The sequence below is a fragment of the Hipposideros armiger genome, unplaced genomic scaffold (genome assembly GCF_001890085.2).
Source record: "Hipposideros armiger isolate ML-2016 unplaced genomic scaffold, ASM189008v1 scaffold_1037, whole genome shotgun sequence".
NCBI classification, from domain to species: Eukaryota; Metazoa; Chordata; class Mammalia; order Chiroptera; family Hipposideridae; genus Hipposideros; species Hipposideros armiger.
In genome coordinates this window covers 13108-32268 of record NW_017732387.1, presented here as the reverse complement: position 1 = coordinate 32268, position 19161 = coordinate 13108, and the positions used below count along the sequence as shown (strand labels likewise).

The 19161-nt window shown below is 37.8% G+C and overlaps 1 protein-coding gene across 1 annotated transcript in view; it reads left to right on the top strand.

Annotated features, from left to right (window-relative positions):
* LOC109376036 (uncharacterized) overlaps window positions 1-8463 on the top strand; it is a 26364-nt gene extending 17901 nt beyond the window's left edge. Inside the window, exons 3-4 of the mRNA XM_019631690.1 lie at window positions 8002-8123; window positions 8416-8463. Of these exons, the coding sequence (XP_019487235.1) occupies window positions 8002-8123; window positions 8416-8438 (145 nt within the window). The 3' untranslated portion in view covers window positions 8439-8463. The remainder of the gene's footprint in view (window positions 1-8001; window positions 8124-8415) is intronic.
* Window positions 8464-19161: the final 10698 nt, after the last annotated feature.

Below are 19161 nucleotides of genomic sequence, written 5' to 3'. Positions count from 1 at the left end.
ATAATTATATATACATATAACCTCGGGACATGGAGTAGAGTGCAGGAACGGATTCAATGGAATTGTAATAGATAAGCATGATATCGGGGGTGGGAGGGCAATAGATGGGGGGAGGGAGGTTGTTACCTGGTGAGGGTGAAAAGGGTAACTATTGCATTGTTCTGTACACCTGAAACTAACAATAAAAAAAAGACATAGGGAAAAAAATAAAAAATAATAAAAAATAAAAAATTATTCATTGTGGAAAAGTTCAAACATATACAAAAATGAAAAGAATAGAATAATAACCTCCATGTTCCCGTCATACAGCTTTAGCAATTATGTTTTCAAGACCTATCTTATTTTTCCTATAGCCCTATTTATACTCCCTCCTTTCCCCAGATTATTTTGAAGGAAATCACATATATTATTATAACCACAAATATTTCATTATGTGTCTCCAAAAGATGGCTGTTTAAAATATAACCATATTACCACACCTAAGAGATTAATAATAATTCCTTAATATCATCAAATATCCACTCAGTGTTTAAAATTCCCAAATTGCTTTTTTAGCAATATTTGTTTGAAACAGGATCCAAATAAGGCGTATGTATTGCAAGTGCTTGATGTGTGTCTTAAGTCACTTGTAATCCATAGATTCTCTTTCCATATATTTTCTTTAACTTATTCGTTGAAAAACAAAACTGAACTATTTGTCCTATAGAATCTCCCACAGTCTAGATTTTTCTGCTTGCATTCTCATGGTGACTTTTAACATGTTCTTCTGTTCTCTGTAATTTCTCTTCTAGAGGCTAAATGAAATTTGGGTTCAGGTTTTTGCAAGAATACTTTGTAGATGGCATTGTATACTTCCATCATAATATCCAGTTATCTCTCTTGTTAAAATGTTAGCAGCAATTGATGATTTTTGCTTAGATATATGAATTCATTAGGGGTTGCTGAAATTAGCTGGAATATGTCTAAACTGAGAAGCTTCCCCTTATTCCTGAACAGATTGCAGTAGTGTGCAGTTGGAAGTTTTTTTGGATAGTTTCAATTTTCTCAGTGAAATTGGAAGGAAGTTCGTCAGCTCAAGTGAGGAGATAGAGAAGAGACATTGGAGATTAAAAGAGGAGAAGTATGAAATAAACATCTGGGAAAGTGGGAACATGACTGGGCTAAGGAAATTTAGTATGGCTACCAGATAGCACTAACAGCACAGATGAAGTTCATGGTCAAGAATTTAAAGTAAGATTAGTAAGTGTGGCTGTGTGTTTTTCTCAAGCAACCTTCAGCTGCATTGATGCAGGAAAAAGTGGGTAAAGAATTGGATGTAACTAAGATTGGGTTTTGGAAGATGAGTACAACCAAGAAAAGGGCAAAAATATTGAGGGTATGTGCAAGGGAATGATTATAATCATGAATCATGAAATTTGAGCTAGGTAAAGTGGGAAATGAGGGCATGAGAATGATGCAGAACAGTGAGAAATGGATACAGTCAAAGGAGTACAAATCCTGTAAAGATTGAAGAATTTAAAAAGGCAAGTGCTGAAAAGGAGTGTGCTAGAGAGACAGGAAGTGTTGAAATGTTTAAAAATTGAAATCATGGACAAGGTAATGATTAGGGCTAGAGAAAGATTAGGGGAGTATGTGACTGAGCTGTAGTGAGGGGCAAGATCTGTGAAAGAGAGGACATCAAAGAAATTAGAGACCAAGGAATTGAAAAATTCATTAATATAGATATTGAAATCATTAAGTATTGTGACATTTAGTGGGCTAGAAGCTAAACTTCTAAAGGAATGAGTAGTATAACTCCAATAAGGAGAGGTAGTAAAATATAAGCTCTATGTGGATATGGACTTTTGTCTGTATTTCTTATTGTTGCGTCCCTAGCTCTTAGCATACTACCTGGCATATAGTAGGGTGCTCAATAACTAATTGTTATATGAATGAATGGTGAATGAATGAATGACTTTAAATTCAAATCTGGAGAGCATCTAAGGAGTACATTAAAGAGTAGTATGTAAGCAGCAATGAGGTGTAAGAAGAGCATCTAATCCATCTCTAGGACAATTGATTTGAGAGGTATGAGAAAGAAAACAGCTGACACTTGATAGGACTTTAGGGAATGCAGTTTCTTCATGGGACATCTAGAGTTCCTAGATCAAGAAGGTGAAAGGAATGTTTCGGAAAAGAGGTTGAAGGTGACATCAGAAACATGGCAGCATGAGGGGAACTCCTTGAACTCTGCCCTTGAAGGTACAACAAGTTTAATAGGTATAATTCAACAAAGGACTCCCTACACAGCACACAAAGATGCCTGAGAGATCCACACATCAAAACATCTGAAGGTGGGTGAATCAGGGCAAACACGGGAGGTGGGAAGGGAGAACAGATAAGGGGACCATGGGACAAATCCTGGAACTCACTGTGGGCCCAGGAGCGGGGAGGAATCAAACTGCAGGTGCATTCTCTGTGGCCCCAGCAATTCTTCCTGAGGTATGAACATATAATACGGCTGAACCCAGCGATTGATCAGGGCAGAAACCTCGGGGCAAAGACCAAATACAGAAGTGCAACAACTGTGGTCTAACAGCCCTCAGTGCCAGGCAGAAAACAAAGCAACAGAGGCTGGCCACCTCTCCACACCCTGCCAGAGCTTGCATCCCCCACACCCTCCCAGTGTTAATAATGGGCCCCAGAAAAAATATGGTAGCAGTGTTGGATTAAAGAGCAGAATATCTATAGCCCTAAGAACTGGAGAGACTATTCCTGAGTGGCAGATACACACTGCAGCTAATTCCAGTAACAAGGGAGGAACTATAGGAGTGAAGCAGCTGTGGTCTGGCAGTCACCATTACTTGGAAGACAATAAAGCCTCTCCCAGCCCACCACATCCCACCTTTCCCAGCTGATCCCAGCAGAGGCACCCAGAGCTGCTATGGTGCACAGTTCAGCACTTGGCTGCAGGGGCACCACTGGGATTTCAGGGGCTCAAAAACCCATCACCAACCACATCCTCCCACAGTGGTGGTGCCCTGATACTGAAGCAACCTGGTCATGGATGAGATGCGCGCTTCCCCAGGAAATCTCCCACTGCATGAGAAACCAAAATAGTGCATGAGATAGTAAAATGCTCCAGTACTACCTACTGGAGAGAGAGAGAGAGAGAGAGAGAGAGAGAGAGAGAGAGAGAAGAACCTCTTCATATCAACCTGCTGCAGAATTCACTCCCATAGATGCCCAGGAAGAGAAATAACCCATTACTTGCTATGAATAACCAAGATAACAAGGCAGCTCAGAAAGAAAATGAAACACCTCCAGAAAATAAACTTAAAGACATGGAAATATGTGACTTAAATGACAGAGAATTCAAGATTGCAGTTCTGAAAAAACTCAACAAGATGCAAGAAAACTCAGATAGGCAGGTTAATGAACTCAGAAACAAAAGCTGCCCTTTGCTCTACATCCAGGAACATGACAGGGCTGTTCCCTAACACCTCTGCTTTTCAATATAGTATTGGAAGTCCTAGTCAGAGCAATTGGCAAGAGAAAGGAATAAAAGGCATCCAAGTAGGGAATGAAGAAGTTATATTGCCACTGTTTGCAGATGACATGATGCTATATATAGAAAACCCTAAAGACTCCACCACAAAGCTATTAGAAACAATAAATGAATACAGTAAAGTTGGCTACAAAATCAATTTACTAAAGTCCATTGCATTCTTATATACTAACAATGGAACCTCAGAAAGAGAAATTTTTAAAAAAAGAAAAGAGGGCCGGCCGAGTGGCATGATGGTTAAGAGCTGGCTTGGGATGCCAGAGGGCCCCGGTTCGGATCCCACATATGAGAGACAGTGACACTGCCCTCCACAGCTAAGATGCTGAACAACAGCTCAACCTGGAGCTGGGCTGCCGTGAGTCGCCGGCGATGGTGTAGGCTGCAGCCCCTGCTGCAACGGGTTGCCATGGGCTACCGTGTGTAGCCAGCAGCCAGCATGAGCGGCCAGCAGCCGCCGTGAGCGGCCGTACAGAAGCCGGTGACTGATCTGCCTCGCCCGGGAAGAGCACAATGATGCTGCCAACTTGGGCCAGTGAAGCAACATCCTCCACAATTAGACTGAAGAACAAAACGACAGCAACTTGTCTGTTTACCTTCCCCCAATTCCCCAGTGCTGTTCCCATCCCCCCAATTCCTCAAAAAAAATCTTTTAAAAAGAAAGAAAAGAAAAGAAAAACAAAATCAGGGCCGGCCGAGTGGCGCGATGGTTAAGAACTGGCTTGGGACGCCAGAGGGGCCCGGTTCGGATCCCACATATGAGGGCTAGTGACACTGCCCTCCACAGCTAAGATGCTGAAAAACAGCTCAACCTGGAGCTGGGCTTCTGGGAGTCGCTGGCGATGGTGTAGGCTGCAGTCCCTGTGGCAGTGGGTTGCCATGGGCTACCAAGCAGCCAGCATGAGTGGCCAGCAGCCGCAGTGAGCGGCTGTCCAGAAAGCTGGCGACTGATGTGCCTCGCCCGGGAAGAGCGCAATGATGGTGCCAACTTGGGCCAGTGAAGCAACGTCCTCCACAACTACACTGAAGAACAAAGCAACAGCAACTTGTCTGTTCCCCTTCCCCCAATTCCCCAATTTAAAAAAAAAGATTAAAAAAAAAAGAAACAAAATCAATGAACAAAATGAATATTTTACCAAAGAGATTGAAAATTTTAAAAAGAACCAAATAGAAATTCTGGAGCTGAAGAACTCAATAAGAGACATGAAGAATGAAATAGCAAGCTTAGGAAACAGAGCTGACCAGGTGAAGGAAAGGATTAGTGATATCAAAGATAGAAACCTGGAAATGACATAGATGGAAGAAGAGAGAGACTAGAGTTGTAAAAGAAATGAAAGGGCTCTACAAAAACTATCTGACTCCATCAGAAAGAGCAATATAAGAATACTGGGTGTACCAAAAGGAGAAGAGAGGGAGCAGGGCTCAGAGAGCCTATTCAAACAAATAGTCAATGAGAACTTCCCAAATCTATGGAAAAAACTGGATCTTTGAATCCAAGAAGTAAACTGAATACCTAATTACCTCAATCCTAACAGGCCTTCCCCAAGACAGATGATATGGAGGCTGTCAAAAATTCATTACAAAGGAAAACTTCTCAAGGCAGCTAGGAAAAAGAAGATGGTAACCTACAAAGGAAAGCCCAATAGATACTCATCAGAATTTTTAGCAGAAACTCTACAAGCCAGGAGGGAGTGGAATCAAACATTCAACCTATTGAAAGAGAGAAATTCCCAGCCAAGAGTAATATATCCTGCAAAGTTATCCTTTAGATATGAAAGAAGAATAAAGACCCTTCTAGATATACAGAAGCTGAGGAATTCCACCACAAGGCCTGCTTTACAGGAAATACTGCAGGAGGTTATTCTACTTGAAATAGAAAGACAAAAGGATGTAAAACTATGAGTAAGATTACTAACAGATGGACAGAAGTAGGAAATGACAACCCCTACACAGAATAGGGCACTATACACTTAAACGTAACATAAAGGGTAAAGAAGATAAAAACATAAACAAGGAAAAGGGAAGACCATTTGCTACTGCAACTCAGGAATGAACTCACAGCATAAATGGGGATAATTTCTGACAACAAAAACATAAAAGGGGAGCGAATAAAGGTCTGAATTTGCAAAGGGGAATGGAGATAAGATGCATGCTGAAGAAAAAGGATTACTGTATATGTACATGAAACTTTCTTTTACATAAACTTAATGGTAATCACTGAAAAAAAATCCAGAACTGAGACACATAACATAAAAAAGAGAAAACAGAAAGAAAACATCAAGAACTATATGACTTCATTCATATGTGGGATATAAAACTGAAAGCAGCAAATGAACAAGACAAACAAAGAAACAAACAAAAACTCATAGACAACAGTTTTGTGGTTACTGGAAGGTAAGGGGTAGGAAGAATGGTAGAAGAGGGAAAAGGGGGTCAAATATATGGTGATGGAAGGAGAACTGACTCTGGGTGGTAAACATACAATGTGATATATAGATGATGTATTATAGAAATGTACACTTAAACCTACATAATTTTACTAATCAGTCACTCCAATAGATTTAATAGAAAAAAAGAGGTATACGATATATAGTATTTTTCTGGTGATGGACTGTAATTTCCAGTAGACATTGTAGAATAAATTAAGGTGGTTGTGAGGGGTGGGGAAAAGGATCCAAAGGAGAATGTGCAGACTTGTATGCAGATTAGGGTCTAGGGATTTGAAATTTCTGAACATCTTTAATAAACAGAAATAAGCAGAGATAAGAGCATAATGCCATGATCCTAATGATATCAAAGGAGATAATTGTTGTGAGGCTGTGAGTATTGGAGTGAGGGAATGAGAGAGATGGGGATCCTGCAAGAAGTACAGACATATATGAGGGCAATTCTTAACTCAACCAATAAAAAGGAGATCAGGGAAGTGGGAGTGGCTGTCTTCTAACTCCTGGAGAACAAGGAGCTCTGGGGTTCCCTTTTGATTCTTGTGTATCATAGTATTGAATGCCAGGGATTTATTTTGACTACTTCCAAAGCTTAGCACTTCAGGAAAAGAGATATCACCTACATATGCTTTTTAAGCTTCAGGCATACTTGAATTATGCAGTTCTCTCAATCCAGCACGCTGTCTCAGATTTCTTTGCCTGCTACCCCCTCTTTCTGGTATAGCCCCTACCTACTCATTCTTCAAGATTCAGCTTAGGTCTCTCTTTCAATACAAATTCTTCCCCCTTCCCCACTTTCAAGGAAGATTTCGGTACTTCTTCCTGTTGTATCCCTTAGCATTCTATAAATATGCCATCATGACAATGAATTTTTATTAACATTTTTATTGGGATAATGTACATTCACATGCAGTTGTAAGACATAATGCAGAAATATGTCATGTACACTTTACCCAGTTTCCCCAATGGTAACATCTTGCAAAACTATAGTACAGCATAACAACTGGGATATTGACATTAATACAATTCACTGATCTTATTCAGATTTTCACAGTTTTATTTGTAAAGGTGTATGTGTGTGAATTTAGTTCTATGCAACACTACCATATATGTAGGTTATTGTAACGACCACGACAGTCAAGATACAAAAAAAAATTCATCAACATACGGATCCTTCTTTTTGCTCTTTTATAACTACAGCAAACTTTTTCCCACCTCCTGCAACCCAACCCCTGACACCACTAATCTGCCTTCTATTCTATTTAGAAAATGTAGTCAGTTCAAAAATGTTGTAAAAATGGAATCATACTATATGAACTTTTTAGAATTGGCTTTTTCACTCAGTAGAATTCTTTGGAGATCCATCCAGGTTGTTGCATATATCAGTAGCTCATTCCTTTTTATTGCTGAACAGTATTATAGCATATGGATATATCAGAGTTTATCCATCCACCAGTGGGAGGACATTTGGCTCCCCCCAACCCCCAGTTTTGGCTACTACAAATAAAGCTTCTATTCATGTACAGTTTTTGTGTGAACATAACTGTTCCTTTCACTTGGATACTCAGGAGTGGAATTGCTGAATGTAGTGGGAGGACCAGGAAAGTCCATCATCTCCTCTTATCAGGAAGTAAAATCAATTCCCAGAAACTTCTCCCCATTATATTCTCCCTTCAATCTCATTGGCCAGAACTAACTGCAAGGGAGGCTGGAAAAACAGGGACCAGCTCAGATGTCCCAAACAAAATGGGGATTCTGTCAGCAAAGATGAAGGGGATACTGGTTATGCAATTAACATGTTAACATGTTAAAATGTCAATCTCTGAGAACAAAAGAAACTGAGTAAGAGAAAGTGTATCATAGTAGAGGTAGTGGCCTGAATGATGCACCTCCCCGCCCCCACCCCCAGAAAAAAAGAGACATGTCCATGATCTAATCCCTGGAATCTGTGAATATTATTTATATGACAAAAGATGCAATTAAGCTAAAGATCTTGCTTGTCTGTTAAGATAGAGACAGAAGAGAAGACAAAGACCCACACAAAGGAGAAGGTGATAGGAAGATGGAGGCAGATACTAGAGTGCTGTGGCCACAAGCCAAGGAATACCAATGTTATAAGAACCTGGAAGAAAGAGGTAAGGAACGATACTCCCCTAGAACCTCTGGAGGGAGAGTGACTGTGCCAGCACTTTGAATAAGGGTTTTGTATTCCAGATCTGTAAGAGAATAAATATCTATTGCTTTAAGTTACCCAATTTGTGGGAATTTTTATGTTATTATAACAACATTATGTAATATTAACCCCAGTTTTCCTACTGCTGTAGAATTGTTTTATAATAGGTGTTTTTGCTAAAACTTCATTTTCTCAGCATAACATGTTACTTTTTGACAAAAGTCTCCACTCACAGATGCACTTTTCTATTACAGAGACTGAGGAAACATGTTCATGAACATTTAAAAATTCCATTTTAAAACAGATCTGCAAAAGTATGTATCCATACTTTATTTTGTACTACAGTATTACATACTGTAGGCCTTTGAGAATTCTCCATTTTTTATTGAAAAACATTGTACTGATCACCTTCTCCATTTGTAAACAATGCTTCAAATATATACACTCGTATGCTTGGGTTTACTTCTGAGCTCTTGATCCTGTTTTATTGGTCTATTTGTCTGTTTTTATGCCAGTACAGTACTGTTTTAATTCTGTAGCTTTACAGGATAGCTTAAAATCAGGAACCATGATGCCTTTAATTTTGTTCTCCTTTCTCAGGATTTCTTCAGCTATTTTGTATTTGTGTGTGTGTGTGTGTGTGTGTGTGTGTGTGTGTGTGTGTGGTTCCATATAAGTTTTAGCAGTGTTTTTTCTATTTCTGTAAAAAATGCCATTGGAATTTTAATAGGGATTTTTTTTGAGTCTATAGATGGCTTTTGGTAGTATGGATATTTTAACATTATTAATTACTCCAAGCCATGAACATCGGATGCCTTTCCATTTATTTGTGTCTTCTTCAATTTCTTCCATCAGTGTTTTGTTGTTTACAGAGTAGAGATCTTTCACTTCCTTGGTTAAATTTATTCCTAGATATTTTATTGTTTTTGATACTATTGTGAATGGGATCAATTTCTTTATTTCTTTTTCAGAAAATTCATTGTAAGTACATAGAAATGTTACTGATTTTTGTATGTGAATTTTGTATGCTGCAGTTTTACAGAATTCATTGATTAGTTCTGATAGTTTTGGGGTTGCGTCTTTAGGGTTTTCTGTATATAAAATCATGTCATCTGCAAATAGAGACAATTTTATTTATTTATTTCCAAGTCTGATGCCTTTTGTTCCTTTTTCTTGTCTGATTGCTCTAGCTAAGACTTCCAATACTATATTGAATAGGAGCAGTGAGAGTGGGCACACTTGTCTTAGTCCTGATCTTAGAGAAAAAGTTTTCAAAATCTCACCATTGAGTATGATGTAAGCTGTGGGCTTGTTATATATGCTCTATTATATTGAGTATGTTCCTTCTATGTCAGTTTGTTAGGTGTTTTCTTTTTTATCATGAATATATGTTGAATTTTGTTAAATGCTTTTTCTGCATCAATTGAGATGATCATATCATTCATTTCTTTCATTCTACAAATAGACACAAATAATGCATTGGTTGATGTCTGTATGTTGAATCATCCTTGCATCCCAGGGATAAATCCCCCTTGATCATGGAGAATGGTCTTTCTAATGTGCTGCTAAATTCAGTTTGCTAGTATTTTATTGAGAATTTTTATATCTATATTCATCAGAGATATTGGCCTATAGTTTTCTTTTCTAGTAGTGTCCTTTTCTGGCTTTGTTGTCAAAATAATGCTGGCCTTATAAATTGAGTTGTGGAGTGTTCCCTTTTTTTGGAGGACACTGAGAAGTGTTGATGTTAATTCTACTTTAAATATTTGGTAAAATTCACTAGTGAAGCCATCTGATCCTGGGCTTTTCTTCAGTGGGAGATTTTTTATTACTAATTTAGTCTTCTTACTAGTAATTGGTCTATTCAAATTTTATATTTCTTCTTTATTCACTCTTTGTAAGCATGTTTCTAAGGATTTTTTCCATTTCTTCTAGGTGTTTTGGTTTGTTGGAGTACAGTTGTTCAAAGTAGACTTTTATGATCCTTTGTATTTCTGTGGTATCAGTTGTAATACCTCCTTTTTTAATTTATAATTTTGTGATTTTGGTCCTCTCTGTTTTTTTTACTTCATTAGTAGAAATAAGAGTTTGTCCATTTTATTTATCTTTTCAAAGAAACAACCCTAAGTTTGATTAATTATTCTCTTCTTTCTCTGTTCTCTATTTCATTTATTTCTGATCTAGACTTTATTATTTCCTTCCTTCTGAAAACTTTGGGCTTAGTTCTTCCGTATTTTTTTTCCTAGTTCCTTGAGATATAGTTAGGTTGTTTACTTGAGATTTTTCTTGCTTCATAATGTAGGCATTTATTGCTATGAATATCTCTCTTAGAAATGCTTTTGCTGCATCCCATAATTTCTGGTATGTTGCGTTTCCATTTTCATTTGTCTCAAGAAACTTTTTCATTTCCCTTCTAATTTCTTCTTTGAACCATTGGTTGTTCAGGACAGTGATATTTAATTTCCATGTGTTCGTAAATTTTCTCATTTTCCTCTTGTTTTGATTTCTAGTTTTATGCTATTGTGGTCAGAAGATAATTGGTATGATTTTTTCTTTCATTAAAGTTTATTGGATGACAATCGTTAGCAAAGTTATATAGATTTCAGGGCACAATTCTGTAATACATCATCTATATATCACATTGTGTGTTCACCATCCAGAGTCAGTTCTCTTTCCTTCACCATATATTTGATTCCCTTTACCTTCATCTAACACCCCTCTCCCCCCGTACCCTCTGGTAACTACTAAACTATTATTTGTGTCTATGAGTTTTGTTTCTTCATTTGTTTTTCTTGTTCTTTTGTTGTTTTCAGTTTTATATACCACATATCAGTGAAATCATATGGTTCTCGACTTTTTCTGTCTGACTTATTTCGTTTGGCATTATAATCTCAAGATCCATTCATGTTGTCACAAATAGCACTATTTCACCTTTTCTGTTAGCAGAATAGTGTTCCATTGTGTATATATACCACAACTTCTTTATCCAATCATCTATTGAAGGACACTTTGGTTGTTTCCATTTCTTGGCCACCATAAATAAAGCTGAAATGAGCATCGGAGCACATATATCTTTATGAATAAATGTTTTCAGGTTTTTTCGGTAGATACCCAAGAGTGGAACTGCTGGGACATATGGTAATTCTATTCTTAATTTTTGAGGAATCTCCATACTGCCTTCCATAGCGGCTGCACCAATCTGCATTTCCATCAACAGTGTATGAGGGTTTCTTTTTCTCCACAGCCTCTCCAACACTTGTTGTTATTTGTCTTATTGATGACAGCCATTCTAACTGGTGAGAGTTGATATCTCATTGTGGTTTTTATTTGCATTTCTCTGATGATTAGTAATGTTGAGCATTTTTTCATATATCTATGGGCCACTTGTATGTCCTCTTTGAAGAAATGTTTCTTCAGGTCCTCTGCCCATTCTTTAATTGGGTTGTTTGTTTTTCTGTTGTTGAGTTGTATAATTTCCTTATGTATTTTGGATATTAGCCCCTTATTGGAGGCATTGTTTTCAAAAATCTTCTCCCATTTGGTAGGCTGCCTCTTTATTTTGACAATGGTTTCTTTTGTGGTGCAGAAGCTTTTTAGTTTGATATAGTCCCATTCATTTATTTTACCTTTTATTTCCCTTGACTTTGAAGTCAAATTCATAAAATCCTCTTCCAATCCATGGTCCATAAGTTTAAGTACCTTGGTTTCTTCCATGCACTTTATTGTTTCAGGTCTTATGTTTAGGTGTTTGATCCATTTTGAGCTAATTTTGGTACACAGTGACCCATAGCCGTCTAGTTTCATTCTTTTGGACGTGGCTATCCAATTCTCCCAGCACCATTTATTGAACAGGCTGTCTTTTCTCCATTGTATGTTTTTGGCTTCTTTGTCGAAAATTATCTGTCCATATTTATGTGGGCTTATTTCTGTGTTCTCGATTCTATTCCATTGGTCTGTGTGTCTGTTTTTCTGCCAATACCTACTCTTTTGATTATTGTTGCCCTGTAGTACAAGCTGAAGTCAGGGAGTATGATACCTCGAGCATTGTTCTTTTCTCTTAGAATTGCTTTGGCTATTCGGGGTCTTTTGTGGTTCCATACAAACCTGATGAATTTTTCTTCTATTTCTTTAAAAAATGCCATTGGGATTTTGATAGGAATTGCATTAAATCTGTATCTTGCTTTGGGTAATATGGCCATGTTAACTATGTTGATTCTTCCAATCCATGAACATGAAATGTCTTTCCATTTGTTTGTGTCTTTTTCAATTTCTTTAAAAAATCTTATAGTTTTTAGTGTATAGGTCTTTCACATTCTTGGTTAAGTTTATTCCTAGGTATTTTATTATTTTTGTTGAAATTGCAAAAGGAATTGTTTTTCTATAATTCTTTTTCTGAGATTTCATTCTTAGTATATAGGAATGCAATGAACTTTCATACATTAATTTTGTAGCCGGCAACTTTACTGTATTCATTTATTATTTCTAATAGCTTTGTGGTGGAGTCTTTAGGGTTTTCTATATATAGCATCATGTCATCTGCAAAACGTGGCAATTTAACTTCTTCATTCCCAATTTGAATGCCTGTTATTCCTTTCTCTTGCCTGATTGCTCTGTCTAGGACTTCGGATACTATCTTGAAAAGCAGAGGTGATAGGGGACAGCACTGTCGTGTTCCTGAACCTAGGGCTTCAGTTTTTCACCATTATTTATGATATTGGCTGAGGGTTTGTCATATATGGCCTTTATTATGTGAAGGTATTTTCCTTCTATACCCATTTTATTAAGTGTTTCAATCATAAATGGATGTTGTATCTTGTCAAACACTTTTTCTCCATCTATTGGTATAATCATATGATTTTGTCCTTTATTTTGTTTATGTGGTGTATCACATTGATCCATTTGCATATGTTGAACTAACCTTGTGCCCCTGGGATGAACCCCACTTGGTCATGGTTTTTAATGCATTGTTGCATTTGATTTGCTAGAAATTTGTTTAGGATTTTTGCATTTGTATTCATCAGAAATACTGGTGGGTGATTTTCTTTTTTTATGTCATCCTTACCAGGCTTTGGTATCAGGATAATGTTGGTCTCATAAAATGAGTTAGACAGTATTGCCTCCTCTTCAATTTTTTGGAAGAGTTTGAGCAGGACAAGTATTAGATCCTCTTTGAATGTTTGGCATAATTCACTAGTGAAGCCATCTGGTCCTGCACTTTTGCTTTTGGGACGGTTTCAGATGATTGATTCAATTTCCTTACTCTTAATCAATCTATTTAGATTTTCCAATTATTTGTGATTCAGACTAGGGAGGCTATTTGCTTCTAAGAACATGTCCGTTTCTTCCTAGGTTATTGAATTTGGTGGCATATATCCCTTCATAGTATTCTTGGATGATCCTTTGTATTTCTGTGGCACCCATGGTTACCACTCCTCTTTCATTTCTGATTTTTATTTGTGTTTTTTCTCTTTTTATCTTAATGAGTGTAGCCAAGGGTTTGTCAATTTTATTAATATTTTCAAACAATCAGCTCTTTGTTGTATTAATTTTTTCTATTGTCTTTTTGTTCTCTATTTCGTTTAGTTCTGCTCTGGTTTTTATTATTTCCTTCCTTCTGCTGACTGTGGGTTTCATTTGTTCTTTTTCTATAATAGTTCTTTAATGTGTAATATGAGGTTATTTATCTGGGATTTTTCTTCTTTCTTGAGATAGACCTGTAATGATATAAATTTCCCTCTTAAAACTGCTTTCACCGCATCCCCCAAATTTTGGTAGGAAATATTTTATTCTCATTTGTTTCTATGTATCTTTTTTTTAAGATTTTTATTGGGGAATTGGGGAATGGGAACAGTGCTGGGGAATTGGGGGAAGGGGAACAGACAACTTGCTGTCGTCTTGTTCCTCAGTCTAGCCGTGGAGGATGCTGCCTCACCGGCCCAATTTGGCACCATCATTGCACTCTTCCCAGGCAAGGAAGATCAGTCGTCGGCTTCTGGACAGCTGCTCACAGAGACTGCTGGCTGCTCACGCTGGCTGCTGGCTACACACGGTAGCCCATGGCAATCCACTGCAGCAGGGGTTGCAGCCTACGCCATTGCCGGTGACTCACGGCAACCAAGCTCCAGGTTGAGCTGTTGTTCACCATCTTAGCTGTAGAGGGCAGTGTCACTGGCCCTCATATGTGGGATCCGAACCTGGGTCCTCTGGCGTCCCAAGCCAGCTCCCAACCAACGAGCCTCTTGGCCGGCCCTCTATGTATCTTTTGATTTCTCTCTCATGTCTTCTTGGACCCAGTCACTCTTTAAAAGTATGTTGTTTAATCTCCACATATTTGTGGTTCTTCCTGCTTTTTTTGCAGTTGATATCCAATTTCAAAGCCTTGTGATCACAAAATATGCTTGGCATGATTTCAATCTTAAACTTGCTGAGGCTAGTTTTATGTCCCAATATATGGTCTATCTTTGAGAATGTTGCATTCACACTAGAAAAGAATGTATACTCTGATGTTCTAGGATGAAGTGTTCTATAAATGTCAATTATATCCATTTCATCTAATGTGTCATTTTGGGCTGATGTTTCCTTGTTGATTTTCTGTTTGGATGATCTATCCATAGCTGTCAATGGTGTATTTAGGTCCCCTACTATAATTGTGTTTTAATCAATTTCTCCCTTTAGTGCTGTTAGAAGAATATAAATTGCTTTGTATATTTCGGTGCTCCCTGATTGGGGGCATATATATTGATGACTGTTACGTCTTCTTATTGTATTGTTCCCTTTATCATTATGAAATGTCCATCATTGTCTCTTGTTACCTTTTTTTATCCTGAAGCCTGTTTCATCTGATGTCAGTGTAGTTACACCTGCTTTTCTCTGAATTCCATTTGTTTCGAGTGTCAATTTCCACCCTTTCACTTTGAGTCTATATTTGTCCTTGTAGCTGAATGTGTCTCTTGGAGACAGCATATGTTTGGGTTTAGTTTTCTTATCCAATCTGCTACTCTGTGCCTTTTTATTGGTGGGTTTAGTCCACTTACATTTAGGGTGATTCTTGATATATGAAGATTTTTCTATCATTCTCTGTTCAGTTTTCTGGTAAGACTGTGTTTCTTTGCCATTCTTTCTTTGCATTTTTGTTGCTGTCTATTATTTCAGCGTGGTGGCACTCTGATTTTCCTCCTATTTCTTCCTTTTTTATGTTATATATTTCAGTTTTGAGTGATTACCATTAAGTTTATGTGAAAGAAAGTTTCATATTTAGAGTATTCCATTTTCTTTAGCATGCTTCCTTTCTCCACTCCCTTGTGCCAGTTCAGACTTTTACTCTCTCCCCTTTTATGTTTTTGTTGTCAAAAAATATCCCTATTTATGCTGTTAGTTGATGTCTGCACTGCATTAGCAAGTTGTCTTTTTCCTCCTTTTTTTAAGTTTTTTTTTCTCCTTCACCCTGTAAGTTATGTTTAAGTGTATGGTGTCCTATTTGGTGTAGAGGTTGCCATTTCCTGCTTCTGTCTGTCTGTTCGTAATACTATTCATCCTTTTGTATTCTTTTGATTTTTTGATTCAGGTCAAATAGCCTCCTTCAGTATTTTTTGTAGTGCAGATCGTGTGTTATAAAATTCTCTCCAGGGCTGTGCAAGTGGCTCAGTTGGTTAAGAGCTCACTCAAGATTGATTGTGAGCTCTGAGCAACAGTGGTTCGAGTCCAGGCCCAAGCTGAGCTGCCGCTGAGCTGCCAACAGGTGGCAGGATGGCTCAGCTAAAATAAATAAATAAATAAAATAAAGTAATAATAAATAAAATTCTCTCCATTTCTTTACGTTTGGAAGGTCTTTATTCTTCCTTCATATCTAAAGGATATCTTTGCTCATAATTATTATTCTTGGCTCATAATTTCTCTCTTTCAATAGTTTGAATATTTGAGTCCACTCCTTCCTGGCTTGTAGAGTTTCTGCTGAAAAATCTGATGATAATCTGATGGGCTTTCCTTTGTAGTTACAGTCTTCTTTTTCCCAGCTGTCTGGAGGATTCTTTCTTTGTCGTTAATTTTTGATAGCTACAATGCAATGTGCCTTAGAGAAGGCCTGTTGGGATTGAGGTAATTAGGTGTTCTATTTGCTTCTTGGATTCGAGGATCCAGTCTTTCCACAAGTTTGAAACGTTCTCATAAACTATTTGTTTGAATATACTCTCCGTTCCTTTCTCCCTTTCTTCCCCTTCTGGTATGCCCATTATTCTTATATTGCTGTTTCTGATGGAGTCAGAAAGTTCTTGTAGAGTTCTTTCCTTTCTTTTAACTCTCAGGTCTTTCTCTTCTTCCATCTGTGTCATTTCCAGATTTCTATCTTCGATGTCACTGATTCTTTTCTCCATCTGGTCAGCTCTATTACCTAAGCTGGCTATTTCATTCTTCATTTCTTTTATTGAGTTCTTAATCTCCAGAAATTCTATTTGGTTCTTTTCTAAAATTTCAATCTCTTTGGTAAAATGTTCATTTTGTTCTTTACTATGTTTCTAAGTTAATTAAACTGCCTGTCTGTATTTTCTTCAATCTCGTTGAGTTTTTTCAGAACTGCAATCTTGAATTCTCTGTCATTTAAATCACATATTTTTATGTCTTTAAGTTCATTTATCACAGACTTTTCATTTTCTTTCTGACCTGCCTTGTTACCTTGGTTATTTATGGCAATTAATGAATTATTATTTCTCTTCCTAGGCATCTACAGGAATGGGCTCTGCTAGAGGATGATAGGAAGAGGTCTTTCTTTTGCTTTCCAGTAGGTGCTGGTAAAATTCTTTATTTTCTCTCCGACTGCAGCCTGTTATTCTCTCTCATGCTGTAGTGTTATATTTTTTCTGCACTGTCCTGGCTTGTCACACAATGGGGGGATTCCCTGGAAGATGGGCTTCTCTTCTGTGAGCCGGTCACCTGGGCCTCAGGGCACCACCTCCATGTGGGGATGTGGAGAGCTTCTGAAGTTCCAAATCTCCTCCTGCACCAAATTCAAGACCTATGTGTTCTAGCGGCTCTGTTTACCCCTGCAAGGATCTGCCCAGATAGGTGGGGGCGGGAGTGGGGTGGATTGTGAGAGATGGTTCTGAGCAATGGTGGCAACCACCAGCACAGCCAGTTCCGCACACAAGGCTCTCTCCATTTCACTGGAACTAGTTGAGCCACAAGTATATCTGTGGCTGTGGGGGCGGTTCTAAGAACTGCAAATATTCTGTTCTTTTGATGTGACACTGCTACTGTTCCGTGTCTAGCACTGAGCAGGTTGGGGTTGGGCAAGCTCTGGGAGGGCTGGGAGGGGCCTCTAGGCTCCATGCCTATGCCTTCCATCTTCTGCTTGGCGGTGAGGGCTTAAAACGCTGTTTTCAACCTTGTTCCCTCTCAGTCTTTGCTCCAAGGTCTCTGCCGTGAGCATTCGGTTCAGCTGTATTATATGCTGATCCCTTAGGCAGGACTGTGGGCCATAAGGGGAGCACTAACTTTCCTCTCCCTCGACTGCCTTAGCTCCGGAATGCAGAGCTCGGAGCTCTGAGGTCGGCCTGAGTCCTGTGCCTGCGTGGCCCGCTATCCAGTCTTCCCCCTTCCCCCCTCCCCCACACGCCCAATTTGCCCACCTGTAGATTTTTTCAGTTGCGTGTCTCTTAATCTTTCCTGTCTGCTGTGCAGGGAGTCCATTGTGGAATTATAGTTATTCAATTTGTTGTAAATTCCAGGGGAGGTTTCAAGAGGCTCACCTCATGCTGCCTTTTCTATGACGTCCAAGATACTTGGTATGATTTTAGTCTTGCTGAATTTTCTATGACTTGTTCTGTGGCCTAACATATTGTCAATCCTAGAAAATGTTCAGTATGCAATTGAGAAGAATGTGTGATCTGATGTTGTTGGATAGAATGCTCTATATATGTCTGGTAGGTCCACTTAATTATAGTGCTGTTCAGATCCACTATTTCCTTATTGATTCTCTGTCAGGATGATCTATGGATTTTTGAGAGTATGGTATTAAAGTCCTCAACTATTACTGTATTACCGTTATTTTTCCTTTTAGTTCTAGTAGCTTTTGCTTCATGTATTTAGGTGCCCCAATGTTGGGTGCATAAATGTTTACAATTGTTATATTTTCTTGATGGGTTGATCCTTTTATCATTATATAATGGTCTTTTTTGTCTCTTTTTACAATTTTTAGTTTAAATTATATTTTGTCTGATATTAGTATAGCTACCTCTGCTTTTTCTTGGTTACCATTTGCTTGAAATATCTTTGTTATCCCTTTTGATAAGAGAATTTGATTTATTTCAGTTAAGTAATATATGTTAGGTAAGGACTAACTATTGCCACTTTGTTGATTGTTTTCTAGTTGTCCTGTAGATCCATTGTTCCTTGTGTCTTATTCTGTTGTCTTTTTTCTGTGTTTTGAAATCTTTTGGTATTGGCATGCTTTGACTTCTTTATCATGTTCTTTTCTGTAATTGCTACAGGTTTTTCCCTTGTGTTTAAAATGAAGCTTACCTAAAATATCTTAAAACTATACACCCTATTTTAAGCTAATAACAACTTAACTTCAAAAGAGTTCCTAAACTTTATACTTTTACTTCTCTTCCCCCTCACATTTTAGGTTATTACTTTTATGATTTACCTATTTTTACATTGCATAACTAATAACAAATTGTTCATTCATTTCTAAACTTTTAGAGTTGTATGTGAATTATGCATCACCATTACCATATTACAGAATCTAATTTTGACAATATATTTATAATTACCAGTGAGTTTTATGCTCCCTTTTAATTTTTTATGGTGTTAAGTAGTGTCCCTTTATTTCCATACAAATACCACTCCTTTTAACACTTCTTTGTTAAAGGAAGTTTGGTGGTAATGAATTCCCTCACTTTTGGTTTGTTTAGGAAAGTCTTTATCCATCCTTTATTTCTGAAGGACAGCTTCTCTGGGTATATAATTCTTGGTTGACATTTTTCTTCCAATATTTTGAATACGTC